The sequence below is a fragment of the Phyllostomus hastatus genome, unplaced genomic scaffold, assembly GCF_019186645.2.
Source record: "Phyllostomus hastatus isolate PE091 unplaced genomic scaffold, TTU_PhHast_1.1 phas_scaffold_501, whole genome shotgun sequence".
Classification (NCBI taxonomy): Eukaryota; Metazoa; Chordata; class Mammalia; order Chiroptera; family Phyllostomidae; genus Phyllostomus; species Phyllostomus hastatus.
In genome coordinates, this window is record NW_025334033.1 from 63,622,391 (window position 1) to 63,636,784 (window position 14,394).

The following is a 14,394-nucleotide window of genomic DNA, read 5'->3' on the forward strand; positions in this document are numbered from 1 at the left end:
GGCTACTCAAAAGTTCTAACAAACCAAGAGTTGATTCACACTAACCTAGGTCTTCACCTTGCTACTTCCTTTACTCTCTCCCTTCTTAGAGCCAAACCTTGTTCAACCTTAGATCATTCGATTAAAAATAAAATGATACAAATGTAATCAACTTACTTCTTTTAGAGTCAGAAAAGCCAGTTAAATCAGTTGGTATTTAAATCTAAACTCCAAAAATGACGAGAAGCAGTTCTCCAGGGTAACGGTTGAGACGCAGAGGCCGTCACCCTGAATGCCAGCTCCGGGCGAGAGCTAAACCTCAGTGTGAACCCCCGGCACGCTGTGTGCCTGGCCTTGGGAAGGTCAGCAAACCTCTTTACGTTTATTCATTTGTAAAATAGAGATCATTTGTAAAATAGAGAATAAAATGAGGTAAAATATGAAAAATGCTTCTTGGCTCTTATACTCAAGAAGCGTAGGGTTAACATCAAGGCTAAGAAAACGAGAGAGTTACCTTGCATTCTCCATTGCATTAGAGGAAGAAAGCAGCTTTTCCTCCAACACTGTGACTTTCTTCCTTAGCTTAGCCTCTCTGTCTTCCGCAGCCAAAGCTTCACGGGTGTAAGAATCTTCTGTCTCTAAAAGGTGGTTACGCAGTCTCTCTAGCTCCTGATTTAAGCGTAATTCTTTGTCACGTAAATGCTGAACCTAGATAGAGGACATTTCTTTATTTTTCTTCTACAAAATGCTCCTGCCCCTCAACCCCACAAGCCACTGTTATCAAAAAACTTCCCCATATTGAAGTATTTTAACTGTATACTAATTTCTCATACTGCAAGATGTATTTATGCTAGGAAAAAAGTCTCCTGAGGTCATCCTGAATACTCATTTGGAAGGTTCACTTAGGAACACCTCAGTCCAGTGGCTATAGTGGAAAATGGAACTGTACAAAGTATTAGGCTTTTTGCCACAGAACCACTTTTTCAGTAAATCTCATTTTTCCCATATTTTATGAATGGGAAATATTTTTTATATCCAAGGTATGTCATGCTTTTCACTTTTTTATTTAAAAAGATCAAGGTATATTTTAGGTTCAGGTATACAACATGAATGATTAGATCATGATTTCCACTTTGAAAAATGAAGTGAAATGCATTCCGGGAGTTCCAAACCCTACCACAGCACACGAGAGGAAGACTCGGCAAAAGTCGCCCATGGAAGAGACTCAGTTCAGGTGGTAATCGTTACAGCCGCCTTACGTGGAGGCTCTCACAGCGAGTGCGGACAGCACGGCCTCTCTGCAGCCAGAGAGTACCTCCTTCTGCAGGGCGGAGAGCCTACCTCCTTCTGCAGGGCAGAGAGCGTACCTCCTTCTGCAGGGCGGAGAGCCTACCTCCTTCTGCAGGGCAGCGTTCTCCATCTGCTTCTGCTTCAGGGCCAGCAGCACTTGGTCCCTCTCCTGCTGAAACGTGACCGTCTGCTCCTGCATCGACTTAACCGTGTTCAGAAGCTGATTTAGCTCCCCAGTCTCACCCTTTAGGGAAGAAATATCTTTAGCTTTACATAAAAACACATTTCAAAAGGACATTTCTTCATTAATTAATTTTAAAATACAGCTAACCATGTCAAAGTCGTCAAAAGAGGCACGTGTGAGAAGCGGTCAGTCTAAGCGAGCCCGAGCGCGCGTGACGCCGGACCACACCGCTGTGCACTGGGCGCCTCCGGGAGCAGGGGCGCCGCTCCGCGAGAAACTGGGGACACCCGAATGGAGTGTGAACTTCAGGTGACAGTGATGCACCAGCACGGGTTCGGCAGTTGTCACAAGTGCAACATGACAGAGGAAACTAGGTGTGAGGCACATGGAAACTCTCCACTGTCTTTGCAACTTCTCTAATAATCTCAAATGGTTCTTAAACTTTATTAGAAATATTTTTAAAAGAGCTCAAAAGACACACTCTCTTCAAAGGTCCCCTAAACACTGTTCACAAACCCAAAATCACTCAAACACAGCGTGAGAGTGTGTGTCCCCCACTCATCGGACAGACATTCGCAGCTGCTGTTGGACAGAGCAAGTGTCAATCAACGCGCTGGCAGAGGAGGAGAGGCCAGTCATTCCACAGGCACGGCCTGTTTTAAAAGAATGCTTTGGCAACAATTTAATGAATGGAGGCAACTCTGGAATAATATCTTGCTGTATGGGGAAATTTATTCTTGGTTGCAGTCCACACAAGTACAATCTATTAAAGAGAGCAGAAAAAAGATAACCATTGCACCCTGGCTGGTGTGGGTCAGTGGATTGTACACCAGTGTGAACCAAAAGGTCTCCAGTTCAATTCCTGGTCAGGGCACTTGCCTGGGTTGCAGGTTTGGTCCCCAGTTGGGAGCGAGTGAGAGGCAACCAATCAATGTTTCTCACATCGATGTTTCTCTCCCTCTCTTTCTCCCTCCCTTCCCCTCTCTCTAAAAGTAAAATAAATAAAATCCTAAAAAAAAAAAAAAGATAACCATTGCAAGCCCTGACTGGCGTAGCTCAGTGGATTGAGTGCAGGCTGCAAACCAAAGCATCGCAAGTTCAATTCCCAGTCAGGGCACATGCCTGGGTTTAGTGGGGGCCCTGTGGGGGCCACGTGAGAGGCAACCACACATTGATGTTTCTCTCTCTCTCCCTCCCTTCCCCTCTCTAAAAATAAATAAATAAAATCTTTAAAAAAATAAAATAAAATAAAATAAAAAAAGATAACCATTGCAAAAGTAGGGCCATGAAATTAAGATGATAGCTGGATTTCTGAAAAGCACAAAAAATTAACAGGCTATTTAAATATGCATGTCATATGAATCTATTTATAGTTTGAAGGTATTATTTCAAATTTTCATGGAAACTTTCCATTTCTTTAATATACAATGTGTCCCCCAACATAAATTAAGCTAAACCAAAACATAAAACCATCTGTTCCTTTTATCTTAACACTCTCTCCTCGATAATGAGGCCAGGAGTTTCCAAGTAGTTTTTCAATTAAAATTTTTCCGTATTACAGAGAAAGAACAAATGATTGGAAAATTAAAGAGTTAAAGACTCCTATTGAGAACATCTCTTTTACCCTAAAAAAAAAGAGATGTTATTTATTATATTCAAAATATAATAAAGGTACTTTTCAGCTACATAGAGTATTGGGAAAAATTAATTTACACTAATTACCTTCAAGTAATAGAATAACTTAATTTCGGCTTAGGGAGTTTCCTAAATGGTGAGTCTTAGTTAAATCTGTATACTTTAAGCCCTGGCTGGCGTAGCTCAGTGGATTGAGCTCGGGCTGTGAACCAAAGTGTCGCAGGTTCGGTTCCCAGTCAGGTACATGCCTGGGTTGCAGGCCATGACCCCCAGCAACCACACATTGATGTTTCTCTCTCTCTCTTTCTTCCTCCCTTCCCTCTCTAAAAATAAATAAATAAAATCTTTAAAAAAAAGTATACTTTAGATCTGTAAATGTCAATGGAATAGAACTACATTGTACAAGAGGCTAAAACCACAAAAAGAAAAAGCGTATTAAAAAGAGCACCTCCCTGTCCCACACCCCTCTGTCGTAACCTGCCAGCCCTAAGACGCCCCACCCCATCCCAGTCAGTGAGCACCAGGAAGACCTTTCTCATGCTGACTGCAGACCAGTGCCACAGGAGCTCAGAAGTGACACCTGAGGGAGGACACCTCGACCCTGTCAGCGCGTGTACTCAATCAGATGTCCAAGGGGAAAATGACTTCCCTTGCCAAAGTGAAGAGTTCATGAAGTATTCCCAAACTGTAATCCAAGACTCTAAGAGAGAACTTAACTGGCAAAAGAAGTTAAATCATTTTGTATCATGGGCCTGGCAGCACTTGAGCGTTCAAGAAGCTCTTGTTCAGTATTCTGATTTCTTTTCCAAACCTCTATTACTAATACCATCGATCAGAGTAATAACCATTACTAGATAGAGTATGATGTACTACAAGGTCTTCAAGATAGTCTTATTACAATCAAAATCAACTGCATGTAGAGATTTAAATATATCAGAACTCCTGATACTTGAAATATGTAGCTGCTACAATCCTCCACTTTGACTGAAGAAACAAACCAACAAGGTCAACACGCACCCAGAGTCACACCAGTGGCAGAGCTGGGAGTGGAGTGTTTACGGGTCCACTGTGTGGAAAGCACCCCTCGTGGCTGACGTTTTGTTAGCACCAGGTTATGACTCACTGGTTCAATAGAAACCAATTTAATGGGTCACCCAGCACTTTCTTTTTTTAAACAGAGCATCACGTGCAGTAAGGGTAATTTCTGATTCCTGAAACTTTTCAGTTTTACACACACCCAAGTGCTTACTGTGTCACAAGGTAAAACATATATTTTCTAAATCCTTTTTTTGTAATCCTCATTTGAGGACATGTTTATTGATTTTGAAGAGAGTAGAAGGAAGAGAGAGGGTGGGAGGGAGGGGGAGGAGGAGAGAGAGGGGGAGAGAGAGAGAGAGACACACACATCTATCAGTTGCCCTCGTGCATGCCCCAGCTGGGAATCAGACCTGCAACCCAGGTACATACCCTGCAACCTTCCAGTGTACCGGACAATGTTCCAACCGAGACACCTGGCCAGGGCTATATTTCTTCCCACAGACTGTCAGAGACTTAGCGTGTACTTCACAGAGCTTCTCATTACATTACATTCTCATTAAAAACTTCTGAAATGTTAACCATTACTAGCACCTACTGAAATATGCCTAAAATTTGGTACTACAAATTTTCCTCTTGTAACACATTTCTACTTTTTGAGTGCTTTTTTTTAAAGGTTTTATTTATTTATTTATTTATAGAGAGGGAAGGGAAAGTGAAAGAGAGACAGAGAGAAACATCAATGTGCGGTTGCTGGGGGTCATGGCCTGCAACCCAGGCATGTACCCTGACTGGGAATCGAACCTGCGACATTTTGGTTCGCAGCCCGCGCTCAATCCACTGAGCTAAGCCAGCCAGGACATTTTTATTTTTTGAAGAAAAATATTAATTGCTACTAACCTTTCCTACTTAACAGGATGAAAAAAATTAACCCAGTATTTTAAAATATTTGGAAATACCTAGTAACTGGGAAAAGAAACTTCCAGGTGCCTCTGGAGTGCATTTATTTAGAATGAACCACAACACCTTAAAATAAGTATCTCTAAATGAACGAATTCACACCCCCTCCAAAGACAACACCCACGAAGCGGCGTAACAAACCCGCCCACCACCCCGCCCCCCCCTCCGCCATGCGCCAGCCGGGACAAACCTCCTTTTCTTTCAGTAGCCGCTCGAAGGCAAGAGCCTTCTCTCTCGTTGAGTGGCACTCAAACTCTTTTTCCTGCAGCATCACAGAAAACTTCATATTCGTCTCTTGTAATGCTTGGTACTCTGTTTCCTTTTCCTTGTTTCTTTCTACTATGTTTTCATTTTCCTCTTTTAATTTACAAATGTCCATTTCTAAATTCAATATTCTCTCCTTTAGGTTCGTCACTGCCTGCCTCAGCAGCTCATTTTCATTGACCTTGTTTGTGTAATTTTCATTTAAGGAGAGTAACTGATCGCTTTGGGCTTTGATTAAGAGGTCTTTCTCCTTCAGTGACTTCTGCAGAACGTCTAGTTTGTCCCTCAGCTCCTTAAGTTCTGCACCTGCTTGTTCGTGTTCTTTCTTCCCTAGCTCTGAGGCGGCAGCCACGGAATCGGACAGTCTGTGATTATTTTCCTGGAGAGTTCGAATAGTTGCATCCTTTTCCTCCAGTGACTTTCTGAGCTCTTCTACCTCTTGCTGAGAAGACTCACTCAGTGTTTCCGACTTAACCGTTCTAACAGACTCGGCCGACTGGGGAGTAAGCGATGGTCCAGAAGAGAACTGAGGGGAAATGATATCGAGCTTTCCTAAAAGAAGATCTTTGGTATTGCAGAGTTGCCCTATACTGTGTTGGACTTGTGCTAATTCCTGCCCGAAACTTTTGAGCTTGGTTTCATTCTGCTCGTAACTCTGGATCAGACCAGTATAGTCCACCTGCAACTTGGAATTATTGTCACTGTCCACCAAAACCTGTGCCTGAAGTTGATGGAGTTCTTCCTGAAGCTGGGCTGACTCATGCTGCATATTTTGTACTGTGGTCATCACCTGCTGTTTCCACTCTTCCATTTTCTTCACTTGTTGTTTTAATTTGTCGCGTTCCTGCAGAAGCTCCTCAAACTGATTACTGTTAACGCCACCGGCCTGGTCACCAGTGCCAGACGTCTGCAAAACGGTCACTAAGGTCTGACATTTCTGACTTAATGCATCTATTTCAATGTCTTTTTCTCGAATGATACGTGATAAATTCTGAACAGTTTCTCGAAACATATCTTGGCCTGTGCTTTCAAATTTAGTGGAAAGTTTTTTATTTTCATCTTGCAGCTTAATGAGGGCTGCCTCTTTGGCAGCAACTATATCTATCACTTTGTGATACTCTGTTTTTAGATGGCTGTTCTCCCTGGTCTTCTCATTCAGAACAGCTAACAGCTGCTCTCTTTCCAGAGCAAAGGCCTGCAGCTGCTGCTGAAGGTACACGACGTCCTGTGTGCAGGGGGTGGAGGAAAGTCTCGCGTGAAGAGCCTGTATCTCCAAGTCTTTCTGCTGGATGATCTGAGTTAGCTTACCAACCTCATCCTTGGACAGCTGATCAATCTGTTTAGTTAAAGATACATTCTTTTCGTTCAGAAGTTTAATCTCCAATTCTCGCTCTTTTATTCCTTTTACTAATCTTTCAGTTTCAGCTTTAGATAAATCATGCTTTTCACTTCCGTTTTCTATGTTAAGGTTCTGAACCTTTGTTTCCTGAAAAATATCAGAATTCTCTGTTTGAACGCCCTGCCTTTCTTCATGCAGCTGGGTTTTGATTTCTTCAATTGTTTTTTGCAAGGTCTTAATTTTCTCATCTTTCTCTAAAAAGAGCTGGGTGTGCGTGACACTCATTTGCTCGTGCCGGTATTTGAACGCGTCCATTTCTTTCTTCTGCTCCTGTAAAGACTGGAGTAGCTGCATTTTACTCTGGTTTTGATCTTCGATTACCTTCTGATGGTGTTTTATTCTCTCTTCAAGGTTACCCTTGATTACATTCAGTTGGGACACCTCAGACTCCAGTTCTGTAACGCAGTCCAGGGTTTTCGGCTCAGCCACAGGCGCCGCCCGGCTCTGCTGCTCCCGGACTCGTTCCAGCTCCTCTTTCAGGTGGCTGTTCTCTTCTTTCATAGATCCGAGAATTCTGTCTTTTTCCTCCAAGGTTTGCTTCAAAACTTCATTTTTCCTTAAGGCCTCGGTATATTTATCTAATTCCTCCTGGAGCTCTGAACTTCTCTCTTTAAGCTTTTCCATAGCAATCTCTTTCTCGTTCATGAGCTGTGCCAACTGCGCCCGCTCCTCTAGACTGGAAGACAGAGTGTGCTGAGTCGCTTTATGATCGCTGTCCAGCTGCTCGATGGCCTTCCTGAGCGCCGCTATCTCAGAGTCCTTCTCCTGGCTGAGTTTCGTCAGGCGCTCCTGCTCCAGCTGCAAAGCGGCACTCGACCCGCGCAGGAGCGCCAGCTCTTCAGTGGTTCGCTCACACTTGCCCGCTTCTTCTGACAGTCTCTTCTCAGCCCGACACAGGGCTGCTTCTAGCTGTCCTTTCTCCATTTTCAGAGCCTCCAAAATAGCGTTTTTTTCTAGAGAAGTCTGACTGTTACCAGCAACGGATTCTTCCAGCTGGCGTCTTACCTCTTCACATGCCAAAACCAACTTTTCATTTTCCGTTTTGAGATCAAAAGCAGCTTTCTTTAAATTTTCATTGAGCTGTTCTACTTCTGAAAGATTTTGCTTTAAGTTTCTAATATCGGCTTCCCTCTCTTTCAGTAAGTCATCCTTAACATTACTGTCAGAGTCTTGGTTAAGGGGCTGAGTAAACTCACACCTGACTCGAGAAAGCTCCTCCTCCTTTTGTTTAATATGTTCCTTCAGTTCAAGGTTCTCCTTCTGGATATTTAAATTATTGTTTTGTGATTTACTTAGTTGATCCACTAAATTTTCTACTTTATCCTCTAGCTCCTGCTTGGTTAAATTCAGGGCCAGTTCACTTTGAATTAACTTTTCTTTCTGCACGTCTAACTCTTTAGTAATGTTCATTTTATCATCTTCAAGTTGATGAACTCTCTTTTTTTCATCATTTAGATCTTTTCTCAGGTTACTGATGATGTCATCTCCTTCATTTTGTTGTCTTGATAGCTGGTCTTTTATCAGAATCAAGTGCTGAAAGAAAAATTAATTAGCATATTAACTTTAAAACATTCTTTCATTTTAGTACCTAAAGAAAATTTTATAAAATTTCGTACACAACAAAATAATCCTCAGATATTTCTAATTCTTCTTAAATGCTTTTTAAAAAAATCCCCACAAAATTACTAATATTTTACAGCAAGTCTATTTTGTCACTTTTGAGATTAGAATTTACACTAAAGAAGGTAAAAGATACACGCTGTTCATTTCCACCATTACACACGGGGCAGGAGTCAACAAACCACAGCCTAATGGGGCAAATCGGGCCGCCGCCCGTTGCAGTAAATAAGGTTTTACTGGAAGAGCGTCACACTCGCGTGTTTACACATCACAACAGAACTGAGCAGCTGCAGCTGAGACTGTGTGGCCCGCAAAGCTGAAAAGATTTACTAACGCTTCACGGAAAAAGTTCGCCAACCTCTACAGCCGGAGCACCAACGAACTGAAACAGCTCGAAAGCATGAAGCTGAACCACACCGACCGCCCGTGCCGGTCACTCTGGCTCGCGGACCACCGCGCAGAACGCCCCGCCGCGCCGTCTCCAGCACCGCGCTCCTCACCTTCGTGGCCTCCTGGTTCTGCCTGTCCAGCTCCTCCAGCTCAGCCGCCAGCATCTCCTTCTCAGTGAGGCTCTGGTTGAGTTCTTGTTCCTTTGCCTCCAAATCACGTCTTAGGTCATGTAACTTCGATTCCAAATCCATGTCTTTTACAGTTGCACTTTTAACTTCCTCACGTTCATTGTTTAGTTTCAAAAGAGATATCTGAAGTTCTTCCTTAAATGAGAAAGGAGAAAGACAACATATACCATCATTTGGAGGAAGAGACACTGAGAGTAAAAACATTAACACGCCTTGGGAATCAATTTTAAATGCTGTGTCAGAAACATTATTGAGTAACACCTCAGCAATCGCATATAAAATTCACAAACCACAGACTCCATCTGTACGCAAAGCGTTTGTACAACCCGAGGCAGGAGTCGCCTTCTGACCCGGCTTCTGCAGGGACACGCCACCATCTGAGACCCCCAGCCCACTCCCACCACCGCGTCTCTGCGGTTCCGCCCCTCCGCCCACAACACACTTTCCCCAACAAGTCTCCTGGCTCCCTCAGCTTCACCTTCCTGACAGCCCATCACCAATGGCCACGGACCAGACAAAAATGTGAAAACCAACACCCGTTCACTCGGAAGTTTGTCCTCTCTAATTAAAACATAAGGGCTTCTTCTCCCTCATTAAAGGAATTTCCTGTATTAACTGGCTTGTGTCACCACGAAACATTCTCCTCACCCAAGAAAGAGCCCTCCTTCCTTTCTTTCCCTTCTAGCCTGAGTGCACACGAGGTTCTCCTTTCTCAAACATCTGTAAACATGTATCTACATGTGTTTTTTCAGTGCATTTATGTCCTCTTCTATTGGTATTTAATGCTTTCCCTCCAAAATCCAAGAAGTAGGACAGTTCTCAATGCTTCAATATTATTTCAACCTCTGATTATGTTTGTGATAATGCTGTAATGCCTTCTTTCGTTACTGTATTTTTAAAACTCAAATTTCTATGGAGTGCACATTAAAGTGAGTAAGAATCTCAAATTTCTACAGCTTAATATACACCTTGAAAAAGAGACAAATGAAAACTATATTAGAATATCTGCCTCACAGTTCTCATTCTTCTTCTAATACAAGCATCCCTTCTGAATTACAACTCAAAGATGAAAACAGTACTCTCCTATGCCTTTTTAGAGCTATCTGTGAAGTTAGGAGAACGACAAAGTATTTTTTTCAGGTGGATCTGAAGATCACACAGAGCCTTTCAACATTTTCAACCAGTGAGCAGACACAATTCAGGGAAGAGTTACAATGGATTACTGAACATCAAAAGAAAGCAGAAACAGCTATCAGAAATAGCTACAGAGTCCAAAAACACCACGAGAAAGCTACAAGCCCTATCAGATGTGTGCAGAGACCTGCAGACCACACACTACTCCAAGGCCAGTTGCAGAAGGAAGTAACCGAAAGCAGCAGGATGCACAAGGAGCAGAACAGAGCGGAGGAAACACGTCAAGTACAGTAACGAGAGATGACTGGGAGACAGGCTGGCGCCAAGGGGCACGAAAAGTGGGCGCAAGGACCCTACGACAAACAGGACAGTTTAAGTGACTAAGAATTGTCCCAGGCTGAGTGGCAACAGCACCCCCTTGAGAAACACTGCCTAGACACTAACACGAGACAATGTCCAAAATGTGTTAAGGTCCGTATGAACAGTGTGCACAGTGGGCTAATATCTGTATTTTTAAAAATTATGTATCAAGCATACGTGCACAGCTACAGTCTGGCAGGATATGTAAGAAACTGGTGAGAGAGGCGGCCTGGGGAAGGAGGCAGCCAACGGAAGTATGGAGAGCCCGCCTGCACTGCCTGAAGTTTTTCAGAATGTATTACTGAACATGTACATCAGTAACTATGTTACTGCTTTTTAAAAATTAAGATCTTAAATTGAGTGGAGACACTTGCCTGTAATAAATACCAGCTTATCACATTCCTGTATTTAAACACCTGCCTTAGTCAAGGAACTAGCTCCCCAAGTGGTACAAACATAAAATTACCTTTCCCCACACCCGAGACCGCATTCCAGAACCTTACTCTATCCTTGCTACCAATATATGCCAGAGACCCTATTTCCACCACTGAGAGTGTCCCCCTTCATCCCGCCCCTCCGAGAAGGCCCTGTGCACCACGCCAGACACACTCGGGGCCAGGTAAGCAGGACGAGTTACCACAGCACGCCACTCCAGATTCCGGACCCGCCTGCGTGTGTGGCTGCCATCAGGACTTCCTCTGAAACCGGAGACCTTCACCTACCTTTTCTGCTCGTATCTGCGTGCCTACTGGCTTATCTCTAGACATAGACTCTGGCCAGCCTCTCACACTCTGAACTTCAACCTGGCCCCGCAATCATCAGTGAGATCAGCTTTATCCTCGGGACTCTCCGGAACTAGTTACTCATCTGGACGGAAACTGGCCCTCGGCGGAGACTGACACAGAACACACACAACACAGTGATGCTGCCCCGTTTCCACGGCACCCACCTTCTCTTCACTCAGCAGGGAATTCTCTTTCTCTAACGCCTGGACGCGCATTCTAAGTTTCAGGTTGTCTTCAGCAAGATTATCCTATAAACATGTTAAAAACAGTGTTTCAAATAACAGGAAATTTCAAGTTTACAAGAAAGTGGGCAAGCTGTACAACTGTGCATTTCTACTCGGCATTTCTTTAGTGATATATAAAAATTATAAGCAAAGCCGGTCACTCGCTTTTTAGGCATTTGTAGGGATTTCTTTATTACGTTTGAAAATATATATATATTTACATTTACAAAACAACATGTAATCACGAGAAAAAGAAACAACTTCCTGAATATCATAAAGGGAAATCAAAATGCATTCCTCACTTTGGTAGAGGATTGACTTCCACTGTTGCTTCAAATATAACATTAGTCAAATGAATCTTCAAAGAAATACACTTGCAGTTTTCAATTATGCAACCTTTAAAATTGTCAATATATGATGCAAAAAGTGTGTTATGAATGAGCAAACATAAAATTACTAAGATAAATGTTCTTAGGATAAATTCACATGAATTTGTAAAAAAATAAAAATACAAAACACAAAATATGCAGCTACACTAATCAAAATACTTATTTTTCAGTAAGCCAATGCCAAAAGCTTTCTCTCGGAAAACAGGTTTACCTGGTTTAAATCACTCAGTCTTGTTATCTCATTTCCAGCATCTGTAAACAGAACAATGGGTCTGACATTAACATTCTTTAAAACAACTTAATACTTATCTCCTAAAGTTAAACTCAGAAATGAGGCCCGATTAAAATAAAGTATCTTTTTAAGATACTTTAAATCTGTAAGCCCTTGGTGTTATTAGATGAAGTGTATTTTTGTTATTTTGCATTTGTATTTTGACTATTCTAAGAAATCATAATATAAATGCCAGTTATAAACTATGTCAAAATCCAATTCTATGAAACAATATGACAGAATTATAATTGTATTTTGTGTGAGTCATGAGTTATTGCCTTGATAAGAACAATTACAACTGTTTCAGAGTGAGCTGATTAGTTTGTGTAGAAGGAAACAGTGTAAGAACTAAGACGGGGGGAACACTGAAAAATATAAATTTATATTTATACAACAATACAATAATCTATCAATTCCATGAAGTGATTAAACATGACTACTAATAAAAAGACCACTCACCATGGTATTCCAGATATATCTATAAACAGAACAGGTTCTAGAAGAACCCAAAGACAGAATACCACGAGTTCAGCTGAAGGACTTCGCTCAACGTTTACACAGGAAACACTGAGCATTTAACATGAGGTCAGCTGCTAGACCACGAAATGGGGAAGTTGGTGCGTGCGGGCTCTCGGGAGCGAGGGGGAAGACGAGCAAGCACGTGACCACACTACGGGGAGATACAGGGAGCGCTTGGTGCTGCTGCGGGCCCAGAGAGGGCAGACTCCTAACCCAGGCTGGCGGGGTGTCGGCGGTGCGGTGCGGCCGGCGAAGCAGCTGCTCTAGCTGCCTCCGAGGGGATAAAACACCTGCGCCGAATTATTCTATGCAAAGAGTCAGTGAAAAGAAAAACACTCTACACAGAGAAAGAAAGCAGTATATACAAAAGCAACAGAGCCAAGAGACAACATTGCCAGCTTACAGAGCCATGTAGAAAGTTCAAAATGGCTAAAACTTAAGACTGTTAGAAAAGGAAGAATTGAAACTGAAGAGGCAGACAGAGAACAAATCATTACAACATTATATAACTGATTAAGAAGTTTCAACTTTATCCCGAAGTTCACAGGGAGCCCCAAAGTATTAAAGTTGGGAAAGTAACCTGCTTTGCATTTCTGAAAAATCATTCTGGCTGCAGAAAGAAAACACTGTTTGAAAAGGGATCACGAAGAACAGAGAATAATAGCTAACACTTTTATAATGCTGACTGTGGGTAGAAACTATTCTAAAGAGAACTTTGCAGCTAGTAACTCATAAAGCCCGTATTACTACTACCACAGCTATGAAGGAGATAGTATTATCACAACCATACAGATGAAAAAACCGAAACAGAGATGTTAATTAACTTGCTCAAGGTCAGCTGGTTAGGCCCTAGCTCATGTGGCTCAGTGGACAGAGCACTGGCCTGTGAATCAAAGGGTCACTGGTGTGATTCCCAGCCAGGGCACATGCCTGGGTTGTGGGCCAGGTCCCCAATACGGGCACGTGAGGGGCAACCACACATTGGCGTTTCTCTCCCTCCCTTACCCTCTCTAGAAATAAATAAAAGCTTTTTAAAAAAAGTTCAGCTAGTTAGTGATAGAACTGAATTCCAACTCCATCATGTTTTTAACCACTATACCGTCCTGCTTCATTCAGACCATGAAAGTTAACTAGGCCAAATATATATATGCTGAAGTTCTTCAGTGGCAGTAGAAATGGAAAACAAAGGGGAGGGCCTGGTGCAGCAGATTCACATGGGTCACCCAATACATTAAATACAAAGACACATTTATTTATACAAAGACACAAAAGACCAGAGCTACCTGGAAGCCCAACGAGAGAGAAGTGCAGAGTCCTACTGCACAGTGCCCCCGTGGCTGCTCCCAGGACTGAGATGCCCACAAGACACCCTCGAGCCCCTCTGTTGATTCAATACCAAAATGTCGCCGAACCCAAGAGAAGCTAAGGAAATGGAACCTACAGAACTTGCTAAGGGTAACTTCAAATTTCCTCTTTGGGGAGACTGATAAATGCTAGCAATTACCAAAGTAGGGAAAACATGAGGGCGGGGGCACGGAACCATTACTTTGAAGCTTACTTGGTTTTGAACTTATAGAGGGCTGGCCATCCAGGTCAGGAATTCACGATAAACAACGAGGCGAGGAATACAGACGGGGCAGGAGGCCCCCCGAGCACTCAAGAGCTGGACGCCTCCAGCGCAGGAGCGAGTGAATGAGTTTGTGGAGTGACAGTCTACACCGTGGGAAGAGGACACAGCGCATCGTTTCCACTGAAGAGCTCCCGCTGT

General features: G+C 42.9%; 1 protein-coding gene across 2 annotated transcripts in view; it reads right to left on the reverse strand.

Moving 5' to 3' along the window:
* TRIP11 (thyroid hormone receptor interactor 11) overlaps nucleotides 1-14,394 on the reverse strand; it is a 62,948-nt gene that overhangs the window by 26,731 nt on the left and 21,823 nt on the right. For both annotated transcript variants that reach the window (XM_045822009.1, XM_045822010.1), the window contains exons 8-13: nucleotides 12,048-12,088; nucleotides 11,388-11,471; nucleotides 8,867-9,079; nucleotides 5,274-8,279; nucleotides 1,373-1,513; nucleotides 494-687 (exon numbers count right to left, since the gene is read on the reverse strand). In XM_045822009.1, coding sequence (XP_045677965.1) covers nucleotides 494-687; nucleotides 1,373-1,513; nucleotides 5,274-8,279; nucleotides 8,867-9,079; nucleotides 11,388-11,471; nucleotides 12,048-12,088 — 3,679 coding nt within the window. The remainder of the gene's footprint in view (nucleotides 1-493; nucleotides 688-1,372; nucleotides 1,514-5,273; nucleotides 8,280-8,866; nucleotides 9,080-11,387; nucleotides 11,472-12,047; nucleotides 12,089-14,394) is intronic.